The sequence below is a fragment of the Citrus sinensis genome, chromosome 6, assembly GCF_022201045.2.
Source record: "Citrus sinensis cultivar Valencia sweet orange chromosome 6, DVS_A1.0, whole genome shotgun sequence".
Classification (NCBI taxonomy): domain Eukaryota; kingdom Viridiplantae; phylum Streptophyta; class Magnoliopsida; order Sapindales; family Rutaceae; genus Citrus; species Citrus sinensis.
In genome coordinates this window covers 6,161,875-6,172,349 of record NC_068561.1, presented here as the reverse complement: position 1 = coordinate 6,172,349, position 10,475 = coordinate 6,161,875, and the positions used below count along the sequence as shown (strand labels likewise).

At 34.5% G+C, this 10,475-nt stretch overlaps 2 protein-coding genes across 6 annotated transcripts; one reads left to right on the top strand and one right to left on the bottom strand.

Annotated features, from left to right (window-relative positions):
- LOC102608574 (general transcription factor IIH subunit 2) lies at positions 1-6,262 on the top strand. Of its 5 annotated transcripts, none has more exons than XM_006491760.4 (7): positions 6-161; positions 1,423-1,864; positions 2,071-2,532; positions 2,808-3,183; positions 4,425-4,576; positions 5,394-5,507; positions 5,689-6,262. In XM_006491760.4, exons 2-5 carry the CDS (start codon positions 1,574-1,576, stop codon positions 4,571-4,573), a joined length of 1,278 nt encoding a protein of 425 aa, XP_006491823.1. In that variant the 5' UTR covers positions 6-161; positions 1,423-1,573; the 3' UTR covers positions 4,574-4,576; positions 5,394-5,507; positions 5,689-6,262. The 5 variants fall into 5 exon arrangements, with proteins under 5 accessions (XP_052299120.1, XP_006491823.1, XP_006491822.1 ...); XM_006491759.4 differs by having other exon boundaries at positions 4,425-5,052; XM_006491757.4 differs by having other exon boundaries at positions 4,425-5,200.
- A 2,114-nt stretch (positions 6,263-8,376) lies between these two features.
- LOC102608283 (cell division cycle 20.2, cofactor of APC complex-like) lies at positions 8,377-10,475 on the bottom strand. Its single transcript, XM_006491756.3, has 3 exons — positions 10,127-10,475; positions 9,711-10,010; positions 8,377-9,588 (listed from the first exon to the last, which is right to left on the bottom strand). The coding sequence occupies exons 1-3, from the start codon at positions 10,205-10,207 to the stop codon at positions 8,593-8,595; spliced, it is 1,377 nt and encodes a 458-aa protein (XP_006491819.1). The 5' UTR covers positions 10,208-10,475; the 3' UTR covers positions 8,377-8,592.

Genomic DNA, 10,475 nt, shown 5'->3' with positions numbered 1-10,475 from the left:
GTAAATTGAGAAATGAGGAAACGGCGAAAGTATCAATTGTAGATCTAGCTGGTCACGTGACTGGTCTCTATGAAGTACTAAGCAACCGCTTTCTGTCATCCCCCTTTCCACACGCTCCGTTCTTGCTTGCCCTGCGGCTGGGTTTTATTCTTTCTTCGAAGGTAAGCGATCTATCGCTCTGCTTGATCTATCGTTTTTGCATCTAATACTCTATTTGTTCGTTTGATTGATTGTTATTTGCTATTTGAAATCGTATCTTATTAGTAACGTCCCACTCCCTGTATTTCTTTATTACGCGTTTAGATGATCTGATCTGTTTGTTTACTTATGCTATCATATATTGTGTGTATTCTATTGCTGTTTTGATTCACATATAGATTGTAATTGATTCATAAGGTTTATTGAATGTATTTATTTTAGCTAAGCTCAGTCTAATCTTATAAATATGTAACAATTCTGTTCTTTAGATCTATGTATTCATGTTCATGACTGGCTTATAAGGTGTATTTAAATATAATATGATTTAAATGTTGCCATTTTTGTCTTTATTTTAGCGTAATTCAACCAAAATTTGTAGTTATGTAGCAGACTGTATTGCCTAGATCTATGTGAATACACTATTTATTGTTACTTTTTTTTTATTTGTTGAATCTAATCTGAGTCATTTGTTTCATTGATTGAGAATCTATTAATTTGGTCACTATTTTAAAATTGTGAATGTTTTTGAATATTTCTTTGTTGAAGTAATAATTGTTTAGAAAAATTTGTAAAGATTTGCCAGTACATTACAAGTTGTTATTATTGATCTGTATAGTGTTTCCGATTAATTCATGGACTCATTAAATCACGCATTAATCTAAAACATACCAGTCAATTTAATAAAGAGATAATCTAGTTTAACCTAGATTTTTGTTATTTCTATGTATATAGTATTATTAGGACACTACATAAATATATCTATTATGACACTGAAGACTGTACGACTGTTGGATCTGAAATAAGCAGCAAGTATTACCTTTCAATAAACCCTACATGAATATCTTACATTAGGGCAGTCTTAGGTTGTTGTGGCTTATTATAATAATCAGCTTTAGCTATGATGAAATAATAATCTGATAAAAAGCCAACTAAACATTTTTGGTAAACTGCATTATTGAGAGTGTTCGGAATTTTAAAAAGAGTGTATGAATTTTGTAATTTTTTTCAAGGTTTGAATACCAAGCCGCAACCGTAACATTACTCTTAGTCAAACTCAAGGTACTGTTAGCACAGAGTATATTCACTCGTCCATCCGAGCTGCTCTAGTTGCTAGTAAATAAATTTTTATTTTTATAATTTAGTTTTTTTATTTGCCATTTTCTTTTGACAATCATAATTTAGAATTATTTTTATTTAAAAAAATCAAAACAATACTTGATACAGGGCTTTGAATTGAAACTTTTTCCCTACATTATACAATAACACACTGCACTGAGGTAGAGACACTGAGGTAGGGACACAGATACCGAAGAAAGATAATTGCAATATTTTGTTGGATTCAGTGATTTAGAGGGGGGGAAAAAAGAAAAGAAAAATGATGAATTCAGAGAGAAAGCGATTAAATGGAGAAGCAGAAGAAGAAGAAGAAGATGAAGATGACAATTTAAATGGAGGCCTTGAAGCTTGGGAAAGAAGCTACGCTGATGACAGATCATGGGAAGCTTTACAAGAAGACGAGTCTGGGTTTCTTCGACCCATTGACAACTCTGCCTTTTACCATGCTCAATACCGCCGCCGCCTCCGTGATCGTTCTCTAGTAGCCACCACGGCTCGCATCCAAAAGGGTCTCATTCGTTATCTCTATATTGTCATTGATCTTTCTCGGGTATTTTTTTTTTAATTTTATTTTTTATATAATTTCAATCAAGTTAAAAAATTTTGAGATATATAAGGGTTTAAATTTTGATATTTTTTTTTTTTACGTAAAGATTCAATGTTTAATGAAAGACATGGATGTAAGCTTTTATTTGTCCTTATTCTTTGTATTTTATTTATTTATTTTTTGGTGCTTGTTTTCTGTTATGTATTTAGGCAGCTGCAGAGATGGATTTTCGTCCAAGTAGAATGGCCGTTGTTGCAAAACAAGTTGAGGCTTTTGTCAGGGAGTTTTTTGACCAGAATCCCCTTAGTCAAATTGGTTTGGTGACTGTGAAGGATGGGGTTGCTAATTGTTTAACTGATCTTGGTGGGAGCCCTGAGGCTCATATAAAAGTTTTGATGGGTAAGTTGGGATGCTCAGGTGATTCCTCATTACAGAATGCCTTAGATCTTGTACAGGGGCTTCTCAGTCAAATTCCATCGTACGGTCATCGTGAAGTTCTGATCTTATATTCTGCTCTCAGTACTTGTGATCCGGGAGATATAATGGAGACCATTCAGAAATGCAAGGAATCTAAAATTAGATGTTCGGTTATTGGTCTCTCTGCAGAAATGTTTATATGCAAACATCTTTGCCAAGACACTGGTGGATCCTACTCGGTTGCATTGGATGAGGTGAGCTTAACAATCTAATTGGTGTTTAGAAACGAAGTGGATTTTTGAATGCTTTAATTTTATCCACCTAGAAATTTGATTATTTGACTTTAGAAGGAGTTACCATCTTAGGACTCTTGTATCCCATCATTAGGAGAAAAAGAGAAAAAGAGATTTGTTCTAATTTCTATTATATTCTTCTATTTTCCTTGATGTAACAACACTTCTTATCTATTAACAGCTTAAAGGTAGTTTTGTGATTATATTTTGTTTTATGTTGTCTCGTGATTGTGCAGTCCCACTTTAAGGAGTTGATAATGGAGCATGCACCCCCACCTCCAGCTATAGCTGAATTTGCAATTGCCAATTTGATCAAGATGGGTTTCCCACAAAGAGCAGGGGAGGGCTCTATTTCAATCTGTTCGTGTCATAAAGAAGTTAAGGTTGGTGTGGGATACACTTGTCCAAGATGCAAAGCTCGTGTCTGTGAGCTACCCACTGATTGTCATATTTGTGGATTGCAACTTGTTTCTTCACCTCATTTGGCAAGGTCATATCATCATCTCTTTCCAATTGCACCATTCGATGAGGTCACTCCGTTATGTTTAAATGATCCACGTAACAGATCGCGATCAACTTGTTTTGGTTGCCAACAAAGTCTTCTCAGTTCTGGTAAGTGGTTATGTGGAAAGCTTTGCACTTCCTAAGCAGTTTCTTGTTTTGAATTTTTTCAATGATTCTTGGCCTTTGGTGAGGTGAAATATATTTGTCACCTTTGATGTAAGTTTCCATCACCATTAAAGTGATGCAAGGAAAGAGCTGAGCAAAGGCTAGTCAATGAATAAGGGAATTGGGAACAACACAATAGAGGAAACATTTAATTGTTTTCCTACATATGGTGGACTTCCAAGAGAACATAATATTTCAGTGTCATCAAAAGGTAAACCTAGAGCTCTAGACAGTTTGGTACCTTGAGGCAAGATGTGATGGGGCAACTAAAGCATGTTTGCTTACATGTCTTTCAGGAAACTTTATAATGTACTTAAGTGGATGAAATCTGGTGATGATAGATTAACTATATAGATGAGAGACAAAGATTGAGTTGTATGGTGCTCTGACACTAGACTACCATAAATATTATTTTTCGGACTGCCATAAATATTAGTTTACGGTTTGTGAGATGCAACGAATGAAAGCAACTCATATAAATGACTGGTTGTCATATTTTAAAACCAATATCAAAGAATAGAAATGTTACCATTAGCCCAAATAGTAGGGATCAGTTTTCCATTAATGGGCTGGGTTGGAGGAAGTGAAGGTTATAGATCAAACCTTACCAGTTCAAATAAGCACACAACAAATAAACGAGAAACTATCAATCATGAATAAGCTCTAGAGCATGAGAGTCTGTCCTACAAAGATGAGACAGATGTTAGATGTTGATACTTCCTTCCATTAATGGGCTGGGTTGGAGGAAGTGAAGGTTATAGATCAAACCTTACCAGTTCAAATAAGCACACAAAAAAATAAACGAGAAACTATCAATCATGAATAAGCTCTAGAGGACGAGAGTCTGTCCTACAAAGATGAGACAGATGTTAGATGTTGATACTTCTTTCCTAGTTTGATGTTGAAGTAAAGAATTTTGAAGAAACTTCTCATGGTTGGGGTATTTTATGCTTATTTACTATGTAGCTGTTTTGTTCTTCTCTCTATAAAGCTTGTTTGACTAGTTAGTCATTTGTGTTGCTGGGTGAGTTCTTATATCGGCTTAAACTTTATTGCTTTCACTATCTTTTAGGAAAAAAATGAGAAAAAGGAAAGAAAATTTGAGAAATACAGAACGTGAGCTTTTGTGAGCATGCACTGCCAACTCCTTTTTTCTTCTCATTATTTGTCTCTATTTTATGCAGGAAACAAACCTGGCCTTTATGTTGCTTGCCCAAAATGCAAAAAACACTTTTGCCTAGAGTGTGATATTTATATTCATGAAAGTTTGCACAACTGCCCAGGTTGTGAGAGCTTAAGGCACTCAAACCCAATTGTTGCTAACGAAGGATAACTGGTACATCTCACTTTGGGTTTTCATGATTTCTTGCCACCACTACAAGAGTCTGCTCCTCCAAATGAAAATTCCGCTGCAACTCAATAGATTCTTGCCTGTGACTGACATTGGCTCGAAACGTCTGCATATACTATCAGCCTCATGCATCGTCATTCAGGAGTAGTCAAGACACATTGATTTTATCTTTCTTATTTACTTCTTTTGCTTTTTGTTTATCTGTACACAGCTAGCATCAAACAAAGCCCTGTGTATGTTTGTGCTAGGTTGCAGATTTTGCTTTTTCTGGCTAGTTTTTCTTTAAGAGTTTTATTGTTGTCTTTCACACTTTCAATTAAGTTTATTCTTGCTGTATTATCCCAACTCTTTTTTTCTTTTTTTGATCTTATTTTCTGTTTTTCTTTTTCACTTTTCCCGAGACCTTTGTTGCCTCAAATATTACTGTAAAAGCTGATCAAGAGATAGTGATCGTTGTTTAGGTAGCACTCTCCTTCCACTTTTGTCCTTGTCTATTCCTTTATTTGTATGGTAGTAATGTTTATCAAGGATGACGCATCTCCCAGTATCTTTTGCTTTGGATCACATTAATACAACATTCTGTTATCTGGGTTCTTCTCTACAATTCAGGTCTTTGTGCTCTTTTTTTTTTTAATTTTTAAAGTCTAGAAAAGATTTTCTTTTTGAATGGATCCTTGAAAATAGTTTAAAACCAGAAGCTGTATCATTCATTCACTATAAGTAACAAACATATCTGTTCACTTGGTTTGCTTTTGCTCACGTTAATTTTTACGCCAAGATTTTTCCTTTTGATAATGAGCAGGAGGCACGACTTGCTGCAAATTTTGGATAATCACTGCTGGGATGAGAACATGAAGGCTGCATTCTGACCCCTGTAGGTCTGAATATGATTTCCTTTACGTGGCCAGGGATTTTGGTAGTTCAACCTTTCCTTTCTCATAATTTAATTTTTTTCCTGAAAATTTTCACTCCTGTGAAGCATTTTTTATTGAGTTAAAAAATCATTTAGTAATATGAGAATTTACTTTATTAATTAATTTCGATTTTATCTTCTATTAAGTGATTAGAGTTGCTAACTGGTGCTTGTGGTAATGCAGGGCATGGATGTGCTGAAAATTCATTTTCAGGATAAATACTCCAATTGTCAATCGGACAGATAGCTCCTTATGATACTAGCTCCTCCCTGTAACGGTTGGAAGCATACCAGCCCTACCATTGTTGGGAAATGTATTGATGCAGGTACTGCTGCTCCTGTTTATCAGAGGAAATCCCCATTGATGATGAAACGAAAATCTTTCATAAAATATATCCTCACTGCAGCCTGGTTCTGCTTTTTGTTCAAATTTTTCTGTGCTATTTTCAAGTCCCATTCTGTAATCTTTGATTCGGTTAAAGTCTCTGGGGACACACAGCTTGGTTGTTGGTATTTTTGGTTGAATGGCCTTTGTTTTAATTCTCTCTCTAGGTGACTTGGAAACATTGGTCTCTTACTAAGTTGTGCTTTTGTTTAAGAAATTTACCTATCATAGTTTGTGTTTTCAGTTTCTGCTGGGTTTTTGAACTTATGTTTCCTAAGAGTTTAAATGTAAACATTTGCTAGGGTTATATAACTCAGCAAAGCTTTTGGAGGTATGAATGATGTTTAATAGACATTGATGCTTTTCAGCAGTATGCTGTTGGAGTCCATAATTTTGTCTTTCTTTTTTTATTTTGGTTTAGTTAATAATTGTCTTTAGTTCATATTCTTTCATTCTTTGATTCTTCGAGTAAAATGAATGGGCTTTGTGATTTGTAATAGGTCAAGTTTGGGCTTTTACTCGAGCGATTAGGGGTTGGTTGCTGAGTTCTTAACTTGGAAGTTAAGGACCATCAATGTGTCTTAGGCTTTATCATCTCCTTAGTAAGGTTTTGTTTATGTTTCTTAATGAAGTTTGATCCACATAAAGCCCCCGATTTTTGAATTTTTCATTTGGAAGTTTTCTTTTTCCACATGATAAGCAACGGTTTTTTCAAGCGCGTGATTAGGTTAGAAAGTTATATGAAGCTTTTAGTGAGAGACATTGTTTGTGTTTAATGTGCGGATAATTCGATATATGTATGTACTTTAATATAATTTCCATGAAGAATGAAGAAGTAAAATAATTAAAAATATGTATCGGAAGTGTGCTTGCCGCTCAAGCTTGTATTATGAACCGTGGTTTCCTTTTTTCGTTCTTTCAAATTGTGAGAATAGTTTCTTAGTAAATATCATGTTAAGAAACCCAAATTTGACTGGTACTGAATAAAAGCATCTTCACAGTTGATGATTTCCTGACAACAAAAGCTTCTTCGTCCGTTCACGTCAACTCTAAGAAATATTGGGTGGTACTTACTATGATTTATTGTATTAGAGTCAATAAAATTTGATACAATTCAATTACATGATAGGAAAACAACACAAATAAATGGATATAAGTTATTAAATTTGACAAAATTATTAAATGAATATGGTTTGGTCGACGTGATTTTTTTTTTTGTATTGGGTTAAAGCTGAAGTTTTTTACTCATTTAATCGATTATGATTCTATTTTTTATTTTAATTAATTTTTAAGTTTTGTCATTAAAACTTAAATATTAGACATGATTTTTTTTATTTTTTTGGAAGGATAGACACAGTGTTTCATTTATAAAATTTTATATAGATTTAAAACTTCAATAGTATGAATATGTAATATTTTAGTGTATGTGTGTATATATTTATGTATGTTTGATGTGTAAATTTTAATAAATATATAGATATTAAGCGGGTTATTAAATAATCCGTTTATTTTTTATGTCTAGATTAAATTTTAATATTTTGATAAAATTATTAAATGAATCATTTTTGGATTGATTTAAATTTGATACGATACAACACGAACACGACCCAATAACCTGATTTTGCCAACCCTAGTAACGGCATTGCAGTAGTGGCTCGTAGAAGGACATTATATCCTTTATGGCATTCATACCTCTTTTTAATAGCAGCACCATACACTATTTTTGTCTTTTGTACAACTGTAAAATTTGGATTACACTCATTTTATTTTCTGATTATTTTGAGTATAAAACTTTATAGAGCACTTTTGCTTCTGCTCAAAATTATCCATTCAAAATCCATGGCTCTTACTCAGTTTATTTTCTAGTTATATTTGGTGCAAGAGTTCAGAGAGTATTTTTACTTCTGTTAAAAATTACCTAGTAAAATTTCATAAGAGTACTCAATTTACTTTCTAGTTATTTTTGGTATAAGGTTTCATAGAGTATTATTAGTTCGCGGTATTAATACCATTCACATATAAAAACTTTAATCATGCATTCTTAGTTTTATTTTTTTCGTACAAATATTCAAAGATTGCTTATATTTCTTATTTGAGCTACAGAGTTTTGTTTTCACCCTAGACCTCAACTTATTTCCCACATTCATAGTTTGATATAATGATATTGAACCAGATTCTAGTGCCGCCAGGATTTAGACGTGTTCCAAGTTGATACTTTACTTTTCAATAATTTCTTAGGTTATGTCGTAATTAATGTTGATGACATTGACTTAGCTAAGCAAAAATGTTTTCAAATGATTTTAGCTTATTTTTAAAGATTTTGTTTTAGTAATATGAATTTATATTTTTATGGTACTATGATTCTTATGGGGAATAAAATTATTAATTATTCGAGATTCTGATACTCTTAAAGATCTCTTTATGTTTGTATGCTCCCCAAAAGCTATTTTTTGAAATAAAAGTAAAATAAAAAAGAAAAAACATAAATAAGTAAAATATACAGATAAATTATGCCCAACACTGAGAAAAGCAATTGGAGGGAAGAGTAATTATGAAAGTTGTTTACGTAAAGCTACTGGCCAAGATCAAGTGATAACTAATTAAAGTCACTCAATCAAGTGACCAAAAACACGGGGGTGTGTATTTGGCCAAAATCTGTATATATGTACAGATCGAGTATATACAATATAATGTTATCACTTGTCACCGTATGCGATTCAACTGCGCAAATGGTTCGCGGTTAGGTTTAGGAGCAGATTTAGAAATTACTTGGGGAGCCCCGAAAACATTCCAAAATCTGAGTGTTTCATCTGCTGCTGCTGATGCCACTGTACAGCCATCTGGGCTCTGCGCCATGAACAGCACTCTTGAGGTATGCCCACTAAGCTCTGCCATCTTCACCATTGAAGGGTATTTCCATAGTGTGAGTTGATTCTGTGTAAAGCCATGGGAGCTAAGCAACTCTCTCTCATTCTTGTTCCAAAGCAAAGCACAGACTTGAGATCCCGTATCTACAGAATTCAAGCATGCCCCGGTGTGAGTGTTCCAGAATTTTATACACCGATCACCTCCACCTCCACCAGTGGCTAATAAATTGCTCTGGAAAGGACACCAAGCAATAGCCTTGACAGCAGATGTGTGTTCCTCTAGTCTGTGAAGCCACTGTGTTACAGAATTTGAAGAAGCCATTGATCTGTCCCATATGTGAAGGAGGTTATCATTGCCTCCACTTGCTAATTGCTGTCCTGAAGCAGACCATTTTAGCCCACATACCTCTTGATGGTGACCTCTGTATGTTTCGACAATATGATCTCTTACTCTCACATCGTTGTTAATAATCAGACCATCCATTCCTCCTGTTGTCAGAATGTGATTGTTCCACGCAAGAGATCCAACCCTTGATCTGTGACCGCCTCTCAATGTTCTTAGCTGTCTATTAGCAGTAGAATCCCATAGTTGCACCTGACAATTGTTTAAACCAATGGCAATATGGCGTCCATCAGGAGCCCAATTGACACTTGTAACAGGGCCGTTTTCGTCATCGACTGTCACAAGTTCTGATGTTGTACCGTCCGATGCATCCCAAAGATAAACTGTACTTCCAAGTGCTATTGCAAGGACATTGCTGCTGCCCCAATCCAACAAGTTGAGGTAGTAATCATCTACAAGGTCAGGCGCATCTAATGTCCTCTCAGAGCTCTGTGTACAAGTAGTAGTAGTAAACAGTAATATTATTATTTATTCGTCCAATTCAATCCAATCCAATCCAATCTATTCAGTAGTATACGATTCTATAATTATATAACGAACAAACTACAAACCTGAGGTATGTGCCGGCGAGGCTTGTTGAGTTTAGCCTGCTGAACGGACGAAGAAGCTGAAGCAGAAGAGGAATGCATTTCCGGGATAAGTTCAACGGGTGTTGGTGGCTTGTTCTTGAAAGCGAGAATTCGAGTTCTGTTCATGTTAAAAACCTCCGCCAGTTGCTTCCTATAAGCCTCCTTTGATGGTGAGCACACAGACATAGCCTGGTTATTCTCTTTGTCCTTCCTCCCTTCGGTTACCATGTAATGAGCATAATCAAAGTCCATGGCTGACCGGTTTGGTATAAATCTATCCAACTGGTAAGTATTGAATAAGAAGCATAATCAGATTACAAAAAAAAATTAACAGTACTTGACATTTGTCAAAATAAATATATATATATTTCACTTAATATGAAGAAAACTTCTTTTACATTTTCTTTGGAGTTCTTTCTCTGAAGAAACTGTTCTTGAAGTGGGCATCTAGATTCGGCTTTCATAGACCCTGCATCCATAATGTTTGCAGAAACAAAGCAAAAACAAAATAATAGAGAAAATAGAAATATAAAAACAAACACAAACTAAAGAAATTATACAAACCGAGCCTGCAAAACAAAGAGTCAGATCAAAGATACCGAAAAGAAAAACAAGCACGATACAAATACACGTAAACAACAGATTATATGAATGATTATGAACAGTGAGTGAAACTTGTTCTTGTTTGCAAGAGAAGAGAGAATAAGTGAGATTTATTTGAAGAATTGCTGAGTTTATTTATATACT

Coding starts and splice junctions, on each gene's coding strand:
- LOC102608283 (XM_006491756.3), bottom strand. CDS start 10,207: ATGGATGCAGGGTCTATGAAAGCCGAATCTAGATGCCCACTTCAAGAA. Junction 10,011..10,126: donor GAAAGAACTCCAAAGAAAAT/GTAAAAGAAGTT, acceptor AATACTTACCAG/TTGGATAGATTTATACCAAA. Junction 9,589..9,710: donor CTCGCCGGCACATACCTCAG/GTTTGTAGTTTG, acceptor ACTTGTACACAG/AGCTCTGAGAGGACATTAGA.
- LOC102608574 (XM_052443160.1), top strand. CDS start 1,574: ATGATGAATTCAGAGAGAAAGCGATTAAATGGAGAAGCAGAAGAAGAA. Junction 1,865..2,070: donor TTGTCATTGATCTTTCTCGG/GTATTTTTTTTT, acceptor TTATGTATTTAG/GCAGCTGCAGAGATGGATTT. Junction 3,184..4,424: donor ACAAAGTCTTCTCAGTTCTG/GTAAGTGGTTAT, acceptor TATTTTATGCAG/GAAACAAACCTGGCCTTTAT.